Genomic DNA, 24,523 nt, shown 5'->3' with positions numbered 1-24,523 from the left:
AAAGTTATTCTGATCACAGCAGATGAAGTCATTGAAAATTTGCACTAAGATCCCTGCCTTTGTCATGAATCTGACTTCATTTTTTTTTAGCCTTCATACGATTGACTCTGACTGACTGATTACTGGGTGTTTTTGCTGTTGTCCTGAAGCATGTCAGCATACCTTTGAGTGCAGTCTCGGCAGATGAGTAGCAATCACTCTGAACACATGCTCTTGCGTGCCTCTTCAGACGACTACAATCATATTGATTAGTGCTTTGTTCCGACCACTCCAACAATCAAGCAGACCCTCATCAGAAGACACTTGAGTGCACCTCATTCACCACAGAGATGATTTGAAACACATTGTGTGTATTAGATGGTGTTCTCTGTTTTGATTTCACTGATGACAACAACGTGAACATGTTGCTTTCAAAAGCTGCTCAACGGCAAGTGTCATAAGGGTGTAATCCTCAAATCATCTTTGGAGAGAAGGAAAAAAAAAAAGGTTCTCTAACATAATTTGGATAGTTTGGAGAATGTCAGATCATTATATAAATAGCTTGCGATGATAGCGTTAAAACACAGACCCTTACTGCAAAATCAACAAACTACTCTAGGGAAAACAAATGGACTGTAGTGCAAAGGCACATCACATTACATCACATGGCTTGCACAAGTATGTCCTGTATTTCTGTGATTGGCATGGTTTGTTGACTGACATGTCAGCACATTGTGAAAAATATGTTGGCATCGGTAAATTGGAAATACCAAAAAAGGAACCAAAACCCCTCCCCATCATGAACTGATTGGTCTGTCTGTAAATTGCCAAGTTTCCTAAACTCTTAACAGATGTTTTTCTAAATTTAAACCTCATCAAAATGTCATCAGGAGAAGTTTTCAGTGACTTTGCATTAACCACACTACAAATTCAAATGGATTCCAACTTACCTTTACATTGATTGGTGTTCTTATCCAGGATGGCCTTTGTTGATACAATCTTCCCATACCTGCAAAAACAACAATAAAACAACAATGACATATTTTAATGGCCGTTGATTCAGTCTTGCTATTTTAACACTTGATGCATTACTGGCAGTTTGAATTAATCAAACTTTTTGTCTTGCATGATTTTGTATCGCTCCTTGTTGGCAATGATCTGTCAGTCGGGTATTCTCTGCTCAACCCTTTTTGTCCAGACTGAAAAGTGAAAACAACTAATGGATTTAATGCCAACAAATATTGTAAAAATTTATGATCCTCTTGGCACGAAGCCTCACAGTGTTGTTTTTTGTAAGTTTTTGGGCCTTTTTGCCCTTATTGGATAGGACAGCTGAAGAGACAGGAAATCTTGGATGGGCCGAGATCAGATTCGAGCCCACGGCCATTGGGATGAGGACTATTATAGCCTCAATACATGGGGCGCGCAACAAAACCGCGAGGCGTTCAGGCACCCCAAGCTTCATGTTTTTGTCATGCCCTGACTTTAAATTTAGTGCCATCATTAAGTTCACATTTGATGATTTAAGGGAAAAGTCTCAACTAGAGGATGGATTGTTTTGCACTTTGGTACAAACACCCATGTTTTCTAGATGCATGATTCATGATCTAACATAATTATCAGGTATCAAGACAGGCTAGTCACATGAGCCTGACCTTAAAACTTTACACAATTCCATTAGCACCTGCTTTGATTTGTGTTAAAAGCTATTTAGCAAATGTTAGCGTGCCACAATGCTCCACTGAGATTCTCAGTACATCAATAATAATTCCTTCGTAATATCAGCAAGATAGGATTATTATAGTGAGAAAGTTTCTAAACTAGCATTAATACTCAGCTCAATAGTAGACTGTGCTTCAGCTGAAAGAAGAAGAATTCATGGAATATAACCTCAACGGAGCATGGAACTTGTGGTTCACATCAAATCATAGTTTTTAGTAAAGGATCAGCTCTTTTTGAATGAAGACAACGGTCACATTTAGTGATCAATCACAGGTTCACATGGATGTCAAACAAATGGTTTTGTTGAGTGCAAACAGCAGCAGCACTTACACCGTAAAGATGTGTCATGATGATAATGTAGGAAAACTTTAATTGGTAGATTAAATGAAACAAAGTTTGACAACAGAACAGTTTCTCAGGGTGTCTTCAGGATACTTCAAACTTCTATCAAACTTGCAACCATCCATTCTGTCGATACACACCTGAAATCCCACCCTGAGGTCTCAGAACTCAGATAATACTGTCCCTTAAATTACGACAATAACCAGACTGCAGCACCCAATCCAGCTTATAGGTGCTATAAAATAGAAGGACAACCTTAATACCTCTTTCTACCTGTTCACTCTGCCAACTCTTGCCTCGTCTATTTTATTGCTTTAGTCTCTTTGTGCTCGTTCGATACCTTTGCCTCTATCTTGGTGTTTTTGTCCCTTATTTCCACCTCTGTCCCATTTTTACTCTAGAGCTATCAGAAAGAACTGAATAATGTTTTTATGAGTCTAGTCTGAAAAGAGTGCTGCAAGAAACAGACAGGAAACTGAGAAATAGGCTGAGAAGGGAAAACAAGGACAGAGAGGACGAGAGAGGGAGAAACTCAGTCAGAAATCTTGGACGGCCGGGATCAGCCTGGATTCCTGCCTGGATCTATGGATGAGACTTTTTTTAATTAATGTTTTAACACTGCTGCACAGTGACTGACTGGATGGCTGAGTGACTATCAAACAGATTGACAGACTGACAAGCTTGCTAGCGGACTGGCTGACAGCCACAGGTGCGAGATGGACATTTATTCACTCTTTCTTTCAAGAGAAAAAAAAACAGGAGACAACAAGGAGGGAGACAGAAATGATAAAGATGCTAGGTGGAAGATACAGTGTGGGAGTCTGCGAGCAGAGAGGGTGACAAAAACGTAGGGGGTGGGGGGGGGAGGAGAGGAAGAGAGGCTCCGAGGAATGAGGAATAGACGAGGAGAGGGAGAGCAGTCAGTCAAAAGATAAAAAGAGACACCAAAGGCGAGGAGGAAGCTTGGTAGTCAGGGAGCGATGGAGAGATAGTAAGAGGTGTTTAATAAAGAAGAGATCATTTAGCTGTCACCATCAGGAGAGTCTCTGTCAGCCAACTGCTTCTGTCAGCGTCGAGAAGAGAAGAGAGACTCGCCCGCCTGACAGCCTCATGCACCAAACTCTATTGGGACAGGAGTCTTAAGAAAGAAAGACGTTTAAAAAAAAAAAGCCTTTCAAAGGCCGCTATCACATATAACACGACAGCCTAGTAGCTTATGATCTCCAAATTGGTTGCAAGAGAAAATCACCACTTCTACGTTACGCTCAATTTTCACATATTTTCCTGCGATTTCAGATATTTTGAAGGGCATTTACATATGCAGTGATTGCGACAGGCTAGAATCAAAGTGAATTTTCACAGGGTGTTTTTTTTCTTTTTCTAAGAAGTCACGGCTGGTGAGTAAACAAGGTCTTTGGCCCCGCGGTTTGAGGAGGAATCCAACCACTGCAGATGTAGAAAACACTCATAAACGCGCGGGACTAATCGCCCACACACAAAGACAAACACATATGCAGACACACACGCAAAGCAACATCACAGACCGAAAAAAAACACCAAAGCAGTAATCATACACATTAGACGCACCATCTGGCAATACGCAACTCTTTGTTGACTTCTGCCTCTGTGTTATGTGTGTGTGTGTGTGTGTGTGTGTGTGAGTGGAAACAGCTACAATATGTGTGTAATCGAATGTGCCTGGACATATCCGAGCGTACAAATACTTGTGTGGGTGTGATTCCTAACAAATACGTGTTCTTGTATGTTGTTTTTGTTTGTGGAGTAAGCACGCATGCATGACAAAGATCTCATGCACCATCAATGTTTTGGCAAGTTGTTTTTCCCGGCATGAAAAGTCAAACATCTCCAGACTGTTTGTTCGTTTTATGAAAAAGAACGAGAAAGGGGCTGAGAGTGAGACCAGAGAGTGCTCTACCTGGATGACACATAACCAACTGTGAAAAAATATCTTTCACAGTTGCCTGGTTTTGCAAAGAGAAGAGCAAATACTGAGTTTCCTCAATGTGCAGTTGTGCTTATGTCATCTTCAGATTGATGTGTGTGAAGATTAAGTGTGACTCCACCCGTCCCTTCTCTAGTTGTACTATTACAGCCGGACAGAAGAACAAAAAAAAAAACAGGAGAGTTAGAACAGATTACGTAATTGCCTGTTTGAAATGTCAAATTACGGCATCAATAAGCTATCCAAAGTAGTGTCTCACTCAGGACGCTGCTCCAAAATTCCTTTTTATCCAGATAGCCACTACAATCTACTATTGTGCAGCAGAAATGAAAGAAAGTATTGGTAATAGATCAGATGATGAAGTAAGGAGGGCGAGGAGAGTGCAGAATGTCCTGTTCTGTCCCAACCCGGAGCCTTTTTTCACTGACTCCGGGCGGCCGTGAGTGATCTGAAATAAAGACGACCTGCACTTGACCCGACAGCAGCGACACATGAGCCGCTCATAAAAACTATTAAAATACTTAAAACATACTCACAAAGGACTAGAAAAGCCAGATGGTTAAGGTTAGCACTTCCTTATTCCAAAAAAAAAGAAACAGTCAATGAAAAGGATCTGGCTGTGTCACTTGTTTATATTGGAGTTCAGCATGACTAAAGAGTCCATAATGGGAGGAAAGTGTGAAGCAACAATGATGTTATTTTCACTGACAAAGTGAGCTAAACCACAGCATATACTGTGGCTCAATAACCAACATTGATTATATTTTTGCTTAAGTATAAATATAGGGATTCTTGTGCAGTATTGTTTTCAATAATTATGAGTTTATTTCTGCTCATTTGGATTCCATTCTATGTCTTCTTGTTTCAGTTCCATCCAGATGATATCCCTTTTATTGAAATGTCCAGGGGTCCAGACTGGCCAACCCTGGTGCCATCCCATAATTGTGATTTGATATCTGTAGTCAGAGGCAGGCCTTGTATTAAAACCTACTTATTGGGAGACATTGGTTTAGCAGTTGGTAAAGCAGACCTTTAATATACAAAGGTTACTGGTTTGACTCCTGGCCTTGACCCTTCAATGCATGTCTACCTCACTGACCTTACGTTCCCTGCCTCACTTTAGCTGTCCTCATTTTTTTTATACAAAAATGATAACGATGAACTTTGTTAACTTCAGTAAACTTCAGTTAATATAGTTGATCTTCATACTGTTTATGTTTCTGGAGCTTTTTGACCACTTCAAGCCTTTCACTCTTCATGTACCTTGGCAGTTTGCCAGAAAACTCTACCTACCCTGCTCCCCCATTTACAAATTGATACACATGAATGTAGTATCTTTATGATACCTTAATGTGTGTTTGACAGTAAGTGGAAATAGAAATAGTAAATAAATGCTATTGATGCAAAAGTTAAAGCCAAAAGTTGGGCCACCCAGGCTAAAATGTCTGGACATGCCCCTGAATGTACAAACAGGAAACCTTTTGATTATCGTTTTTATATTTCTCTATAACCACAGAGACACTAATCATCAGTTGATTTAACCCCTCTCTATGTTGTTTGTTGTCAGTCTTTGGAATAAAACCTTTTTTGTTTTGTTATCTCATTTATTTCTTTATCTTATATTATCTGCATTTGTATCTACGATTGATAAAAAGGGACAGAGGTCTTGCCGGGTGCCAGGAGTATCTGGCTAACTTTTATATTCTCTATTTTCCTTGGCTTCATAGAAGTGCTACCGAGCACCAAAAAAAACAGTACAAAGCCAAAGACGACCGATCTTTCCACAGCATCACCGGGGTCGTGCTGGTTCAGGGAGATTGCCTGACAGACTAGTTTTCACTTTGACAATCCTTTTAGGACGAGCTACGCTTTTCCTTCAACAAATGCTTAGAATGGTTTCCAAAATGGAAAGGTTGTTCCCTTTTTTTCCCCACAAAGAAATGCACTACACAAAGACATTTTAAAATTGACGGTATTTTCCAACTGTCAAGGAGAAATGTCAATACTTGAAGAATTCTGTGCACTTCATGGCTGTGTGTGGACTGTTAAAGACAGTCCTAGAGGGTCTATCTCTATCATCAGAATGGTGTTATCATCTCTTTGAGGAACGCCTTCTCCTTATGGATTCTCATCATTTGATGTGACACACACTCATCTCTCCAGGAGATGTGTGTGACTATATACATTATGTATACTGTATGTGCACATTCGTTAACTCTGTGCTTTATGTCTAAGTGTGTGGGTATGCAACCATGCACGTACACACAGGTTGCTCTCTGTGTGTGGCATCTCCTAATTGGGGATCCAATGCAGCTGTCTGGTCTCTTGCATGTCCCTCATTTTCTTCTCCCTCTGACAGTTCGACTCAGACAAACACAGAGGGGGACTGAGGGAGTGCTGTGCTTCAGAAGTCCTTGAATTCACTCTCCATATGTTGTTCAGGCTCTATAAAGAAATGAAGAGGTGGAGTGTTTCCATGATGAAAGGGGAAATGTGATGTGAATTCAGAAGATGATGGCTCAGTGTTACTGAAGCGTTAAGTTTATCCACTGAGAAGCTTTTCCATGAAGTTTAAAACAGTCACTCAAGTTGGTTAGGTAGTAGCATTCGGAATAAACTGCTCTATGAGCACACACTTGCAGCTATTTGTAGTTCTTTTCCCATCTCATCCTTATTTTCTTTTCATCTGATAGCATCGCAGAGCGGGCTCGAGTGTGAACTTTTGCCACAAAGATTTATGTCGGACCAAATAGCCGAGTATATCTCTATTTCAGATACAATGGTGGGTAAATTGAGTTTAGATGAGTATAATCCCCAGTGCATCCCTGGCCATAACTCTTCAGAGAGTTCGATGCCCTCTCCATTTATGATCCAAAATATAGGATCTTTTTTTGTCAATATAATTACAGTGAAATTACCAGAGACAGCAGCAGAGTGTTGGCAAAAGAACCGCTGATCCAAAGATCCAGGTCATGCTGCAACTCAATAAACTCAATACAAGTTCATATGGGGAGAATGCTGCCTGCTTGTAGAGTGTGTGTCTGAAGGCATTCATTGGGCTGCACACAGATGAAAACACAACATATAGAGAATAGCTTTTTGAGATTTAGACGTTGCACGGCTCATATCTAGCAGTTCTTTTCAGTAGTTTTGACTCAAGGCTTGAATGGCAGATGATGTTGTCAAATAATGAAATGTACCGTAGCTACTCTAACACTAGTTATTTCTTTCATGGATATTTCTGGGGATTATATTTCAATCAAATGCGACAGAAAACATCACATCTGTGAGGAGCTTTTCAAATTTTAATGAGCCACTCTGCAGTTTTCAGGGCAAGATTTTGATACGGCCACTAATATATTGTGAAATCATTCAGTTTTTTTTTTTTATATATAGATAGATGGATAGATGGATGGATGGATGGATGGATGGATGGATGATAGATGGATAGATGGATGGATGGATAGATGGACAGACATACAGACAGACAGACAGACAGACAGATAGATAGATAGATAGATAGATAGATAGATAGATAAATAGATAGATAGATAGATAGATAGACAGATAGATAGACAGATAGATAGATAGATAGATAGATAGTTGGTGTAAGAGAGAGACAAGACGACAACAAGTGTGAGGGAACGCGAGCGAGCTGGAGATAAATTGCCCTTGTGCCAGTCTTTACATTCCACTCACGTTCGGCTCTGTCCCCAGACGTTAAAAGTGTGTCCATAGTTTGGGCGACCGGGGGAGTGATTGGAAATGTCAGCTGACAACAGCACTTTTCACTGACACTCCGAGAACTGGCACGGAGACAGAGAGGGGGGGGGGGGGGAAGCGAAGAGAGAAGAAGGGACGGAGGGAGGAAATGAGGAGCATGACAGAATGTGAGGGGAGAGGATGGAGCTGGTGGGCGGCTGGGCAGGGAGAAAAAAAAGCTATGCTTGGTAACAATGAGGAAGAGGATGACATTGATCTGAAATAGTGTGTGTGTGTGTGTGTGTGTGTGTGTGTGTGTGTGTGTGTGTGTCTGTGTCTGTGTGTCATTGTGAAGGACCCATCCTTCTGTTATTCATTGTAACTGTGTGCATGAATGAAAAGCCTATTTGTGTGCGTTTGTGCACGTGTGTCGTGTCAGTGAGTGACAGGAAACTGCCACTCAATCTATTTCCTGAAAGCCACAGAGAGTTGGAAACCCAAGGCTAAGACTGCTGCCCAACAGCACACACACACACACACACACACACACACACAGACCCCCTCCCCTGCTGACCTTTCCTAAATGTTACTGGGCACTTGGCACACTGACGGGGCGTCTAATGAAACTTTTATTGGCCCCCATTTTTCACCCTGCTTTTCCAGAACGCCTCCAGGGCTGAGCTGAAATACAACAGGCTTGAACTGCAGCTGACACGCAGGAGGGCAAGGTACGTCGGATGAGTGAGTGTGTGTATTTGTTCACAGAGTGTGTTACAGTCTTCACATTCTATTCTCATCTGCTTTTTAATCCAAAATCAATGACATCGTTTACAAAATGCTCATGCGATCATTTAAAGTCCGATCTCGCACAATATTTAGCTCAGTATATCTTTCCCTTATTCTATTCGATAAGATCAGGTAATAACTTAAGGCAAACGAGATCCTCTCTGTGAGAGCTGCTTATTCTTTGCATTAGTCTTTGCTGTCTGTCTCTTTCTTAGCTATAGGATGACTGTGACTGAAATGGGCAGGATCTTTAAGCATGACAGCATACTGGACTGGACAGCATATATGCAAAACGCCTAAAGTAGTGTTAAACAATAGTCCTGGTAAGCACATCATTCACTTTTACCTGTAAACAAACTGTTTATTTGTTTCACTCTGGGTTCAAACAAACACAAAGAAGCAATCTCATGTATAACACATCTACAATTATATGATTATAAGCCTTTGCCTGCTTCCATTGCTCAATAAAGTGTTACTTAAATGCAATTACATTTCTATTCAGCATTTTTTACAACTACAATTATGCAATTTGTGAAATGACAGGCAATGCTGTAAATTATTGTCATGCTTTAAACTAGAATGAGCTCAAACTGTAATCATATTTGTTAAAGATTAAGGGCCTGTGTACTCTGATTTACAAAAGAGATGTGTGTGTCTGTCCCTGTGCAGCATGTGTGCGTAGATGACCCGGTCCAGAAGGGAGCGGATGGGTTGGGCCCAGCTGGGTCATGTTTTTTCCTCTGAGGAAGCACAAGGGAGGAACACAGAGGTCAAGAGCAAACTGTTGATGCTCATTATATACTGCTGTTGGACTCACACGAAAACTAATTACAACAAGCTGAGAGATGAACAGAGCAAACTGAGCTTAGCCATACTCTGAAGGATGCATCTGCAGAGTGAGAGCAGAGTCAGACTGAGCTGTAAAAAAGCAAAAGGGTAGAACTTACGGCTGGCAGAGTTTGATGAGGTCCTGGTCTGTTGTGGCAGGCGGCAGGCCTCTGATGTACAGGTTGGTCTTACTAAGCTGCTCCATTAACCCTCCTCCATGACCTCCTCCACCACCACCTCCACCACCTCCTCCTCCAGTGGTGCCAGGGCTGGGCGGAGCCATGGGCGGAGGGGGAGGAGCATAGGACTGCTGGAGAGATAGGAGAGAAAAAGAAAGTAAAAGGTCACTTGAGGTCACTCCATGAAAAATACACATTTATTCATCTCAAATAATCTCTTCCTGCATCAAGTCCCCACAATAACATCTTAATTCAATGGGAAGCACATTAAATCAAGGAAGCAGGATATGTGTAATTAGTGCACATTATGATCAATCAGGCTTTCAGGTGTTACTGCAGGTGCTTCTATCGACAGCAATAACTGCATCAGCTTTACATGTGCGACCATTCACAAACACATCTTACACTGATGGCAGAGGGTATGCAGTACCAACATGAACTAATCAAATCATTCACACATGTCCTTTTGGAGAATCTGGGGATTTGGGAAGCTCTTATTTTGCATCTGATTGTGGAGATGAGTTGTCCTAATCTCCACTCTCTGCTGCGCTGTGCACTCTCATCCTGACAGAGATCAAATCTGTTCACATGCAGATGATGAGCTGGATAGGGAGGGGGACAATTTTTTACCAGTTTATTGTGTTGTGTCGACAGATGTTATACAATGTACACCTTTGTAACAAAGCTTCCTGACTTGAGAGAGTGCAAGAGCAGCTAGTCACGATAAAGAAAACCCCATCCCCATCCTTCACCACGAATTTACAAAGTGTGTGCGCATGAGCTGGTGTTTCACCTGGGACAACCTCGGACTGATTCAAGCCCTAGTTGTGATAAAAAAGTAACGTCAAGTTCATATTTAAAGACAAATTATTTGAAGGTCATACAAAGGTATTCAGCCCAGTTGTGACTTCAGTCAGTTTCAGACAATTCAGTAAGGTGCCATTATCATTATCATGACTGAAATGACCTGCAGTTTGTTATGCATTTAGAGATGTGTTTTGAATCCAATGATGCTTTCTCACAAACATCGAGAGGCATTCAGTTTCAAGATACATTCTCTTAATACCAGTGATCTTCCCACTGCCATCTATGTCTTAAACCACACTACACTGTGGGGGTCATAAAGCTGCACTTTCAGACGTTTCTGTGAAGAGCCTCGCAGGCCATTTAATGTTTAATCCATGCCTTGGCCAGTTATTTCCCCTAACTTACCCAAACGTTTCCTTTCAGCCTGTGCTGTCCAATTACACAGCTCAATGCTGACTTAATGACTTAATAAGATGACCATTTCTGGCGGGGGGGGGGAGGCAGTGTGAGGATTAATGAGTGTTTGGAGCCGATGGGTTTCAGAGAGTAAACCAACCCCTGCCTGCATGCTGCCTTACTGTCAAACTATTAGGTTAAGTTTGGAGGAAGTAAACAAGCCAGATGGCAGTGTTCAAAACATTGTCTGCTATCTTGATGTTTGGAGCAAAACAGCTACAAAGAAATCTGGTCTCAGCATCAGTCCCGCTGCAGGGAACTGATTGGAACAAGTTCAAGACCCTACTGCAGTTTGAGATGATCACAGGCCTTTCTCACTGTGTTCCACAATGACCACAGAGAGAGAGAGAGAGAGAGAGCGAGAGAGAGAGAGAGAGAGAGAGAGAGAGAGAGAGAGAGAGAGAGTGAGAGTGAGAGAGAGAGAGAGAGAGAGACAGACAGACAGACAGACAGGTGAGACAGGTAGCGCATGTGCTTGGATGTATACTGTATTTAGCCGATGTTAGTGCATGTGTGTACACAAACACTAGAAAGCGTGTGTGAGCCTGTGCTTCGGAGCCAGTGTTTGCGATAATGACAGGTTGTCACCACACAGCAATGCCGAGCCGCAGCCAGCTCTGATATTAATCCATTACCTGTACTTCCCTCCACTGGCAGACAATTCCTGACACACACACACACACACACACACACACACACACACACAGATACACACGCAGATACACACACACGCATGCAACCACACTGACAGCTGAGAGAGACAGTGCTAACAGGATTCAGCACATACACAGCAGACATGTAGCAGTAAAAGGAGCAGTGCCTGTGGAGTAGTGTCATTTACAGGCGAGTGCCTAACACTAACAGCTCAGAAAGAGCCCACACACTTCAATAAAAACATGACAAAGTACAGAGATAAAAAAGGATACACTTGGTAATACTTCATAATAACGGCTATGATGAATACTGTTCTACATTGGAAGTGTCTCCTAAACCTGTACAGTCGCATTGAGGTATTTTCCCCAAAAATATCTCCCCTTTATTTTTTATTTTTTTAACAATTACATGATGAAAAAGATGTGTACATCTCAAAAGCTCAAACAGATGTAATTACAAAATAATGCTTTATGCAATCAACAAGAAAGAAATAAGCAACCATTTTGATCATTAATGAATTAAAACTGTAAAACTTTGTGTTGCTTGTTACTGGAGGGCACATCAGATAGCTCAACATAACAACGTAGTTAGTGGTGAAACGGATCCCAGCTAATCCGTGATCCGTTTGGTTCAGCCCTGACGGTTCAGGCCGCATGTGATCACAGATCAATTAAAAATGTATCCTCATGGTGTAATATAATTAGTATTGCAGCTAAATCCCTGTGCAACACACAACGTTACCATCGGCTGAGTCTGTAGCTATAAACCTAAACAAACAAACTGCTCCGTGAAGGATCAGAAAGTTACTGACATGATAACTTTCCAGAGTTTCGTTCTGATTCCTGCCAGGTTACTCCAATAATAATTAATAATAACTAATAGTTACGAAGTGCTGCCTTGCTCAAGATGCTAGATGATGTGTAAAAAACAACACTTTCCTAAAATTGTATTAAGTGAAACAATTGTATTATAAATGCACAGTATAGTTTTGTAATAAATAGGTTTTGTATAATACAAGGCCCGGGGAATAAAATGATGGCGATAATTATCGCAATATGTTTCTCTATATAAATATAACAAATGTTTGATACATTTAAATGTATAATTACACCAGAAGACATGTGAGACTAAAAAGAGCAACACCACAAACCTTTTACCAATGTTTGAAACAATATCACCTGCTAGACCACAGCGACGAAAAGAAATGACCAAACGTCCCAAACAAGTGTTAGTGGACCCTCAGCAAGCAGCATGACATTAACTGTTACTGCCCAGCAGCGTTTTCCAGCACCGTGCACCGGGCTTATGATACTAAAATGTTCCTCTGTTCAAGTAGAGTGTGTCATCTTCTAAAAATAAAGAATGGTAAACCATAATTCACCATGTGTTTTTTTTTTCAACTTTCATTGAGGAGCAAAAATCAGCCTTTAAATTTGAACAATACAATGATTTGACTTTTTTTGATAATTATCGATATCAACTTACATTTTTTATTGTGATAATATTTTTTTTGTTGTGATAACAGCCCTAGTTACAGAGGGAAAAAATTGGGGAAAGCATAAAAATCTAGACTCCTCTAGAAAACCAACTGTGTCAACTTGTGCATGGCAGGCTAACCATCAAGCACATCCAATGAATACACACACAAAAAAATATACAGACAGACAGTATTTATTCACGTACACGCTGTTAACATTATCCATGTGCCTTCATCTCATTCCACCATGATTCGGAGCAGAAAACAGCCTTTCTTCCCCCTCTGACACTCACACAAACACACTCAGATGCCCAGGTATGCACATACACAAAACCTCTCTCTAGCAGACACAACACACACACACACACACACACACACACACACACACACACACACACGCATGCACACACCTGATCAAAGGCCTGGCCCAGGAAACCTCTTTCAGCCAATTTGTGCAGCTGTCAGGGTCGGGCTGATAGTGAGCTGTGTATGTAACGTGTCAGAGACTGTGATAGGGAAACCCTTTGAAACATTAAAATCTCTGTCTCTCTTTGGCAACCACGCTTTCTCCTCACTTCCCCCTCTCGCTCACTGTCAAATTCGACTCCTCCATCGCTCAATCTCTCGCTCTTTTCACCTCTATCCCTCCACTTCCCACATTCTCGCTCTGTTATTCTCCCTCCCTCCCTCTCTCTCTCTCTCTCTCTCCTCTCTTTCTCCTAGTCTGTCTTTTTTAAGGATTACTGTGCAGTTGGAGTGTGTGGACTGAAGGCTGCCTCTCTGCTGGTATTGTTGACACACTTAGTACAGTGGAGCAGCTCTCGCAGTGGGAGAAAGGCTCAGAGGCAGCGACACAAACTGTCACACAAAGTAAACACAGTTAACGTGTTGTTTGTAGATTTCATGCACGGCTGAGCCTGTGAACAGCAGACAACCCTGAAACACTTCTGCAAGGTGTCATATATGGGAATACTGCTGACTACCTGATGAGCATATCTTGGAGTAGGTCGAGAATCGCAGAGACAACTCCAAACCGAAGAATACAATTCAAGTTTCTTATTTTCTAGACACTGTATGAAATGTATAAAGCAAAGCTATGAAAATGTTATAGTGCAACAAACAAAGATGCAGCGATAACAAAAAACAACAACAAAACAAGTGAAATAGGTCTGTTGGCTGCTGAAGGGTATACATGGAATATGTTTGCATATTATTGACCTTAAAGCTAAATATTTTATGGGTTAGGGGTTAGATGATCACACAGAAGTGTTACATGTATGCCAAGTTAAATTGAACCTGTTCTGGCCTTATATACAACATTTTATGTCTCTTACTCCAACAAATATTAAATAGCTTTTCATTTTCTTTCTACACTAACTGACGAGCCAACCGCTAATTGGTTAGCAAACAAGAAACATCCGCGGTCAGTCACTTTCGTTCTATGAGCTGCTCTGTTTTCTCTAAAGTGTGCCATTTACTGATCTTGTGTTATTGACCATGATTTTGTTGTGAGTCAAAAAAAGAGAGTTCAAAAACAGCAAGCATGCTGTCAATTAATAAGTTAATTAGCTGGGTCATTGTGGGAATGTTTTACACATAAAAAAAATAACTTTGTGGTGAATTTTTCCCTCCAACAGAGGATTTTAAGATGATGGCGCAACATAGTTAATAAGCCCTTACAGGTTCCTCCACTGGTTTTTTTAATATGTCGTTCCTTCAACGGTCAACATTGTCAATATTGTTGATATTGGTCAAAGGCTGGAGTTCACAATCTTAAATCTACCAAATTCAAACTCCACACAAATAAGCCTTAGCCTGATTTTGCTGAAACTTTCCCTTCCTAAATGCTGATGCTTTGGACAAACACCCCACCATCTACCATCCATCTCTCATTCTGTAAAAGCAGGCTTCACTTTCCAGCCATCCAGTACTTAATTCAAGACTGGTATAGGACACCTTAGGGCTGCTCTAGTCAACCAGAACAATGAGTAAAAAAGAGTATCTTATTTAACACAGCTGTACTTTGTTTATAAGTCATAAAAAAACATCAGTCAAGCGTTTCCCTTTAAGAAAGGTGGCTTACACGTATGATACAATCTAGTGTGCCTTTTTATAGAAGGTCTGTTGGTATAGGAGTCTCTCCTTTGTGTCAGTATAAATTCAAGAATCAGCAGGCACAGTGAAGCACAAGCTCTCCATGTGTTGTTAAGTGACAGCAGCAGAAAGTGTCCAGACAGGATCAAGTAGAGTGATAGTGGTAAAGACTTTGCATCGTGATTTCTGCACTGAGTGAATAAACCACTTGCATGATACAACATTCCCCTTAAATATTCTTCACAGCAGAGTTTGCTTGGACTGCAGTAGCTAAGCGGTGGACTGCAGCAGCTAAGCGGTAGCTGCTGGCCGGGCACAGCAAAGTATCTCAACCTGAAGAAACCAGAAACCTAGAAGTCTACCGTCTAAAGTATGAAGGACCAAAGCTAGAAAGGTAACAGTAAGTCAGTTATGGTTTAATTGAATTTTTTAACCTATCATTGGTGGGAGGAAAGGAAAAGTTAATGGAGGGACGAAGTTTGGACTGTAATGACAAATATAGCAAAAGCTCGGTCCTCATGCTTGTTGTTCAGACACATTTAAGATCATTATCACTTTTGCCGTTAGCATGTTTCTTTGGGGAGAGACAAGTAATGAGAGGAAAGAGAGAGCCTGGATGATATGCACCAACAGTGTCAGGATCAGGAGTCCAACCAACCAGGCCTACGAGTGCTATAACCTCAGTCGGACTGAGCTAAACTGGTGGCCCTGCCATTAGCATTGTTATCAACAGTTAGCATGCAACTTATTGTGGGGTTTTGTATGTCTTAGGAATGAAAAGTGTTAACAGTGCTATACAGTATATAACTACTTTTATATGCCCCAAACTCTATATGGTTTGCAAAATGTATGAAATAAATCTCATAAACCTGCAGTGACTTGTCAACTAATTTCTTAAAATATTGGTTGTATAGTCGGCTGAGAAATTCCTACACATAATACTCACTCTGATGTCTAAAATTACACTAACATGCATGTGCACTTGAAAGCACAGTCTATAGAAAACCCTTTTGTCCCTATAGAATCTTTTACTCTCCAAACAATGAGTCGATCCTGGAAAGCTCTGAAAATGGGCTTCCATATGACCCACCCCCACACACTCTCACACACACACACACACACACACACACACACACACACACACACAACCACACACACACACACACACACACACACACACACACACACATACACACACACACACACACACACACACACAACCACAGCTCAGTTCTTTCCTGAGTTCCGGTAAAGCGGAGTGACCTTGCTAAGGTCAGGTTTCCTCTGCTATTTTCAGCAAAAGTGATTTTCGGTACTGCATACTGAGGCTCTGTGTGCAGCGTGTTGCTGTTGTATCTGTGCACATTGATCTTCATCTGAGTAACACAGAGATAAAAGACAGACAAAAAGGCACACATCAAGTGTAAGACACAAACATTGCTTGCTGTGTTATAGCTGTTCTATACTTTTTTAACTGTGGCTTGTATCTGGCAATGTGCCCCTGAGAGAAAATTGAATATGATTCATCACAATGTTTCACAGTTGTGTGGGTGTGAGACATTACAGAGCTGTATTCAGAGTCCATTACAGATACAGGGATGGAAAGACTCACTAAGTGAAGGTAGAAAGGAGGGAGAGTTGTGGAAGAGAAGTTGCACAGTCCCAGTGAGGGGTGAACTTTCGGTGAAAGGTAGGAAGAAAGGGATAAAGATATGGGAGGGAGGCAGTGACAAAGCAGGCGGTAGATAAAAGAATAGACAGACAGGGAAAGAAGAATGGCCGATGAAGAGAAGTGAATGTCAAAGGGTTGGGGGGCGGGTGGGGGGTGGGGGGGGGGTAGAGAGGAAGGGACATGACCGAGCGGGCTGTTCCGGCCTCTTCTGATGCTTCCTGAAACACAGAAACACGGAAAGAACGCAATCTATTTTTGGGTCCAGCGCTGAGATTCACTGTCTTACTTTGTGTGCCTCTAAACACAGCAGAGGAAGGGTTTAAGGAAGAGCTTATGAACACATCGGAATGGAAACATAGCCCCTGATATAGCGTCCCTGCTCAGAGATTACACAAGAAGCTAAATTAAGCCTTGGCTAGGGCTGCTGTTGGAAACCTTGAAAAAACAACAAAGTATCTTTCAGGAATTTACAAAAATAGCTTGACTGTCATGTCCAGACTCTTTTTTGACTGGAAGATGTGGCCCAAATTGTTTTAAATCAACACAAAGCGAAAGAAAGTTCTAACTAAGAAACAAAAATGCCATTTGTATGTTTGTCAGAGCAGGGCAGACTGAAGCAAGTTCTGTGATCAATGTGTTCAGGTATAAATCAACATCTTGAAGACAGGTCTAGTGATATTCAATATACCCACAGACTTTAGTTTCAATCTGAGGAATGTGTAGGCTGAAGGTAAACCATGTGATTAGTCTAGAGAGTAAATGCTATGTCTGGTTAAATGACACCTTAACGTTATTTAATAAAGTCATTTCAAAGTCAAATTCAATTAGAATGTCAGAAATCCAGAAAATTAATTTTTCCTTACTTGGAGTGCACCGGTAATCGAATCTCTGGGAGTTAACGTAGTCATAACAGCGTCTGCTAGTTCCATTAAGTTAAATATAAGACCATTTCAGACCTTTTCTCAAAAACATACCTGGAAAAATCAGCAGTAAAAATACACGTCAAATATCCCTCCTATTTATTATTTTTCACTGGACAAAAACACACCACAGCAACTACTACATTTTACAAGTGTAACGCTCGATGTAACTAAACCCTGGAGAATTCAGATTCAGACACAATATGTGCAAACTCAAGGCAGTTTAAGTTTGTCAGGACCTGCAGAGTCTCCATTTTTTTTTTAGGCTGAAATAACTTGATATCATGTTTTACCAGAGTGTCTGCAAGTTTCATCAGCTCAGACTTTGAAAAGTTGCGAGGTCAATGAGTGTGGAAAAAGACCAGTGTACAGCTAGAAATTCAGAACGTTGACCTTTTGGAAAAAAATCAGCATGACGTATTAAATTTTTCATCAAGTCAGTGGAGCAACATGAAACCACAACGAGGCTTGTAAAATTTAATTGAACATTTTCAAACAGCAGTATATTTAACTACATATTAAATATACACAACTGCATTTGAATATTTGCGGTTGAAATGTTGTTTTTTTTATTTCCCCATTTCAAATCATTTAAACCTTTTCTTTTTCTCCTCTTCCTAAAATTAAGTCTTTGCTCCTGCATTTTAGAACTGGTATGTTAAATGAAGGAACTTCCTCTCTCCGCCATTGAGTTCTAATGTGCGTAGACTTTCTTTTTCTCCAGAATTTTTGTTTATCTCACCTTTCCCTTTAATTCATCTCCCTATCTCATCCCTCTCTCTCTCTCCTTCCTCAAACAACTCTTCCCTCTTTCACTACTGCGTCGCAGAACATCAGGTCACCCAGTTCGCTTCCCTGCAGAACGCTGTGTTCCAACCATCGGTACCTCTCTATCTCTCTTGTTAGCATCAGATACAGCCGCATCAACAGCACTTGAGCTGTCATAAACAAGTTGCACAAACATTCCTGGGAGGACATGGAGCTCAGTGCTGACTTGACCAACTGGGAGATAAGGAGGTGATGGAGAGTCTGTTGGGTAAGTCGCTGAACTCCCAGATATTTCCTGTGGCTGTGTTTTTCAGGAGGTCAGGGAGAGAGAGAGAGAGAGGGGAAGTGCGGTCAATGTGTTAGTTTACAGGCAAGCTGTTTAACTGGAGATTGATTTGAATCTGCATCTGGCTACACAGCTATTGATCTCGGGGTCAAGGCTGTGTGCGAGTGTTTGTGGGAAATATAGAAAATCTACTGACACAAGCTTTTGTAACGACTGTGTGGATTTGGTACTTTCTGTATAATTGTGTTTATTGGCTAATATATTGTAATTCTACTGCCTGAATTCCATAAAGATGTCGGTACAGTTCATACTCACGTATTTCAATATTGGGTTGGAGTGCAGTCAAAGTGGGTTCATGTCAAATTGGGTCAAGCCTCAAAATGTGTTTAACTATTATATGAAAATACAGATGCATTACATTAACCTTGTCTTGTAAATTTGACCATAATGTGCACAGTATTGTTTAAACAACACTTTAAAAAATGTTATGTCACTGTAGTTGGAAGTGGCTCAAATACTTGCACCATAACCTCTCAACAAGTAGAAATATTTTCTCGGGTGTGTTGACAGTAGTTGTGCCCATGCCAATGCCTGTAAATATTTGACAATTGTGTAATATTATCCATCAATATCTAGGGTTTGGTCCAATATTGACATCCAGAAGTCCACTTTAAAAAGACAGACGTTAAAGGACATTTTCCCCGCTCTCCTGTTAGATATAGAAAAGCAAGTGGAGGAAAATATGCTGCCACTCGTTGAAGTTGAATAAAGAAGCCAATAAATTCAAAGGTATGTGCAAGGTGATAGTGCTCAAAAAAAGAGCATCAGTAAAAGTCCAGGCATAACTGAAATATCTCCGCCAAGAGCACAACATAAATTCAACTTAACCTGTTACAATGACCTTGCTGGCATTATGACAAAGTAGGGTTTTTTGCTTCCTTTTTCTAACACTATTAAGATGATTAAGTCTGTCCATGCTCATTCCTCATGTTGAACATACTGTGCGTACTATGCACATGCCCAGATTTGAGTCCTCTCTAAAGCTATGTTCTTGGTGTATTGTTGTCAGCAACAATCACAGCAACTAAAAAAATAAAACTACTTTAAAGCAGACGACCCTGAACTCTCTTTCCTGATTGACGTCCAAACAAATCATTCCACTGGATTACACTTCAAACCCACCTCCTCCTCTGTGAGTATGTTTCCAAAACATAAAAAAAATAAAAAAAATGTTACATTCTCTCGTCTTAATTGCATGACCTCTAGCATGCAAGTTACAAAAAAGAGGGAGAAAACATGCATATTGAAGAGGAGCTTTGCACAAAGCTCTTTTATTATGTATATTTATGCAAATGAAACGTTAGTTTATTCAAGAAAGTCTCTCTCGCTCCTCCTCTCATTGCCCTTTGGTCAGTGTTCCCATCCTGCAGTATGTGTGAGAGGCAGCAGGTAGGGGGGTTCGGGATATATATTTTTATACAGTTCTATATATGAAGGGGGAGGTTTTAATTTCCCTCGGGATCAATAAAGTATCTATCTATCTATCTATCTATCTATCTATCTATCTATCTATCTTTATTGTTCTTTGGTGGTGTCCTCAAAGTTTCAAATAAACAATGTTAAATATTGCAGGGTTTTAACTGCAGCAGCTTCAGCTCTTTGTCACCGTTAATGACTGATGTCTCCTTACAAGGTGAACTGGATATTCCTACCTGCTGCTTATCATCCAGCAGCGCTTCTACTCTTCTGTATCTCATCATCCCATCCTTGCATATTATTAATATCCTGCTGTAATTCATGTCCCTCACCTCTGCACTATTCCAGTCAAACATTTTGCTTTTCTCCTATATACTGAAGTTTCTCCTTGTCTTCTGTCTTCAGCTCCCCCCCTCTCTCCATTCCTCATTTACTCTCTCTCTCTCCTTCTACCAGTCCATCTCATCTCCTCCTCATGCTCACATGCCTCCTATCTGCCCGCCATCCCCTCCCCTACTTTACCGTGCAGATGATTAAAATATGAGGAAACAATCAAGCTCTGGCTCATTAGCATATGAACAGGGGGCCGACGGGCAAATGCGGAGACAACAACAGAGCCCTGGAAATCCACCGCCAAGCTTTTCTTTTTTAAATCCCAGGAATGACTTTTTACCGTATTTTGTTCAATGAGAATGGAACAATCCTCTGCCAGTCCTTTCAGGCAGTCAAATTACCATCAGAATAAGATGGCATGAGAATAAGACCAGAATGCTTATATAGCACCAGGTCAAAGAATAGAGACTATGGAATAAGTGTGCAGACAGAATAACGTTTCTGCACGGCGACAATGAGGAGCTAAAAAGATCGGAGATGGCGTCTGTGTGGGTGCATGCACATGTGCGCCTTTGGGTTTGTTTTCTCACAGCAACAATGAGACACTGTAAAGATAGAATATTGGCAGGTATGTGTGTGTGTGGGAGGGGGACACTCTCATTAGTGAATCAATTAAACTGTCTGTAGAAGTGTAGGAACATCGCAGGTCATGACATACAGTTTATTACGTCTGCATAGAAGGCTACAGAAATTGGAAAGGCATCACATTACTGGAGCAGACAGCAAAGCAATAACATCAGGTGCAGGGGAATAGATTCTGTGTGGCTGAATGTCTGTTGCAGAGGTGGAAGTTATGAAACGAAACAGTTGGGTCGCTGTCAATCTATATTACCTCGAGTCTGATAATATTACTCTTCAGATATTTTGTGAGCCAAGAGAAACAACTTGAAATAAAGCATAGCGGGGCGATGATGGCCTAGCGGTTCATCCCATGTAATGGAGGCTATAGTCCTTCAGACGAGCGACTCAGGTTTGAGTACAACATGCAGCTACTTTCCCTGCATGTCATTCACCACTCTCACTCCCGATTTCCTACTCTATCCAATGTCCTGTCTAATCAAATGCCAAATGTAAAAAAAAAATCATCTTTGGAAAATGATGTCTCAAAAATAAAGCAAAACAGTTTCAATGAGGTAACTTAGAGCGTGCGTACACAGATAAAAGAAAATACTGAAAGTTCTTCAACATCATGCAGAAACCATTTCCAGTTAACCTTTTTGAATTTGTTACTTAAATACACCTGAGAGTTTAAAGAACCCTAGGAGTCTACAGTATAGTGAATACACTTCTTGCTGGACAAACATCTGTAAAAAACAAATGACTAGTTTTCAACATTAATTGCCTAGAACTAGTGTTCACTAAAATTTAAATAACTATGACATTATGTCCTACTCAATATAACCGGACCCAATATAAAAACAAAAATAAAGCACCACGCCACTTATTAAACACTGATATGTCTGTATGCGTGCCAATCAATCAACATGTCACTGTCAGGGTTGAGGATAGCCAATGAGTCAAAAGCAAATGCCTTGACAGATCCTGTCTGATCCAGTATTTAGATTTAAAGTCTGTCTTTTATAAAGACATCCTAATGCTAACTTATAGTTAGCATCAGCAATATCCAAAATGCCATTGAAAGTATCTCCATAATATACAGCCAAACAATCAGCCTCTCAGGCTGTTCTTTGGTACCGCACTGCTGCACTTCAAGAATAACACTAACAATTTAATGTGTATGTGTTCACGAAGGTAGAGTTAACCTTCACACTTTGAACAGATATCATAATTCAAATCTCAGTTTGATATGATAGCATGCTCTACACATAAAGTAGAACACCTATTAGATATGTCAAATAACCAATAGTTATTCTGGGGCTATAAAGATGCATCAAATTCAAAAATAAGTGTAGATTTAGAAGCTAGCAGGTTATTAGCTGACTAGGCAAAACTGACTTATGAAGTCATGACAGTGTTAACTTTGGCACACAAAAAAACAGGTAATGTACAATAAACAAGGCCTGCTTCATGAAGATTCAACTATGGCTTTAGTTACAAGAAACTCTCACTGAACTTTTAGCATACAGAATGTCAAACTGTAAGACATGTGATGGTGCAGGAGGCATCGCCTCATGTGATGCTGCTTGGATACTTCAGGGTTTATTATTAATGTCAGTAGGAGAGTAAGTGACATTTTAGCACCAATACACCACCACATCTATACAGTCTCGTCTTGTGCTGTACCAAGGTTCAAAACATTCCTTTCCTTCACATCGACTGGGTTTGATTTAAACACACTCATCTTTACCTCGTCTGCTCTCAGGGTCACTGACCATTTATTATTACTCTGCTTCCCTGCCTCCTCTCACTGCTGTCCGTTTCTTCTTGTTTCTGTCTCTGCTCTAATTAAATTCCCTCATCAAATCTGAGCGGAGAAAATATTCAGGGATAGAGAGATGAAGAGGGAGAGGTGGAGGGAAAGAGGGAGGGATGGAGGAAGAGATCAGAGTGTAAGAACATATTGAGCGGAATCCAAGCCCGCTGACTGAGATCAGATGATGACCTGCAGATATCTAGAGGGAAAATCCATAATAGGGCATCGTAACAAAGGTAGAGAGCAGTCAGGTCATTAGGGTTTTTTTTATTTTTTAGGTGGATGATAAAATGGAAACATGCAAGACTAATGTGCTGAAAGAGATTCTGAACAATTGAAAGCAGACTAGAGAAACACAGTAAAGAATCAGACACATATGGAACAAGTTGGACTTGAATAGGGCCAGCTCTATCTATTTTGCAGCGAAAGGCAAGATGAGGTTTTGGTGAGGTTAAGTCAAGGTATGCTGTGATCAGATGAGTTTTCCTTTTAATGAAAGACCCACCATATATAATTAGAGGAATTTTGACTACAGTTCTCATCATAAATCAATGGTTAATGAGAAGTCACTACAGAGTCCAACTTCTTACCCTTCCTTCCCTGTTTGAACAATCAGAACAGACTGTTTTTTACTTCTTTCACCTCAAGCTGAATGCCTGGCTAAGTTTTCCTCTTCCTCAAGTGGTAATTTCTGGTGTAGAAAAATCCTAAACTGTAAATATTAATGGATGAGGCCTGATTGACGTCACCCATATGGTACAGCAGGGGGCTCTGGAGGCTCATTGGTGCCAGCTGCCATGCTGGAAATCCTGTCTCCTCCTAACTTTTAGACAACCAAACAACAGACCTCTTGACAAAAAGCTATTCTGTGGTGTCAGACCCGGGCCTAACTGCATATAATGTCATAAAATCACTATGGATGTGTTAAAAGATAATTCACCCCCCGTACAGTCTGTGCCCATTAGGACAATAACGAATCTGACCCAAATCATTTTTTTGCAAATCGATTTTCGCCGCTCGAGAAAAATTGAGACAGACTTGAGCGTCCACTTGAGGATGGCTTTTAGAATCCAAAGGCCCATGTCTGGTGGATATTAACTCAGCCAATTCAGTCAGAGATTTTTTAAAATCCAAACAATATGGCTTTGTGTGTAGTTCATTGCTCTAACTTCTATCCAAGAGGTCTGGAATAATGCTTTTCCAGTGAGTGAAATTCTAGTTGTATTGTATTGTTATGGCTGAACTAAATAGCAGACTGCGCCGCTCATACCTGGCTTATTAGCATGGATGGTGTATTTCATGAATCTGTGGTCAACAACAACCACAAATAGAATCACATTCTTTGGTAAACACAAAGATAAACTAGCTCAGTTAACACTTAATGAATAAGCCTGGGGTGTTGACTGTTTAGCTCTGATGTCTTGTCATAAGCCATCACCACACACCACGCCATCCCATCCAGATTTACCCTCTTCTCAAATCTGGTAACTTCTGGTTTCAGAGAATCAACATGGCGGCTGCAAATCGGCGACCTTGATGCTCCATAAGTGGTTGAGAAACTAATGTTTGACAGTACAGTGTTTTTCTGATATTTAAACAGTCAATGCCCTTCATCCTGTATCTAGTGTCCAGCAATACTCAGTGT

At 40.8% G+C, this 24,523-nt stretch overlaps 1 protein-coding gene across 4 annotated transcripts in view; it reads right to left on the bottom strand.

Annotated features, from left to right (window-relative positions):
- The window catches only part of LOC110003666 (RNA-binding motif, single-stranded-interacting protein 3-like), a 124,645-nt gene that overhangs the window by 76,837 nt on the left and 23,285 nt on the right, over window positions 1-24,523 (bottom strand). For 2 of the 4 annotated variants that reach the window (XM_065957701.1, XM_065957699.1), the window contains exons 2-3: window positions 9,442-9,629; window positions 930-988 (exon numbers count right to left, since the gene is read on the bottom strand). In XM_065957701.1, coding sequence (XP_065813773.1) covers window positions 930-988; window positions 9,442-9,629 — 247 coding nt within the window. Of the gene's footprint in view, window positions 1-929; window positions 989-9,441; window positions 9,633-24,523 lie in introns of all 4 variants that reach the window. The other 2 variants (XM_065957698.1, XM_065957697.1) reach the window with 1 other exon arrangement.

The sequence above is a fragment of the Labrus bergylta genome, chromosome 8 (genome assembly GCF_963930695.1).
Source record: "Labrus bergylta chromosome 8, fLabBer1.1, whole genome shotgun sequence".
Taxonomy (NCBI): domain Eukaryota; kingdom Metazoa; phylum Chordata; class Actinopteri; order Labriformes; family Labridae; genus Labrus; species Labrus bergylta.
The sequence above is the reverse complement of the archived record's forward strand: the minus strand, read 5'-3'. Positions and strand labels throughout refer to the sequence as shown.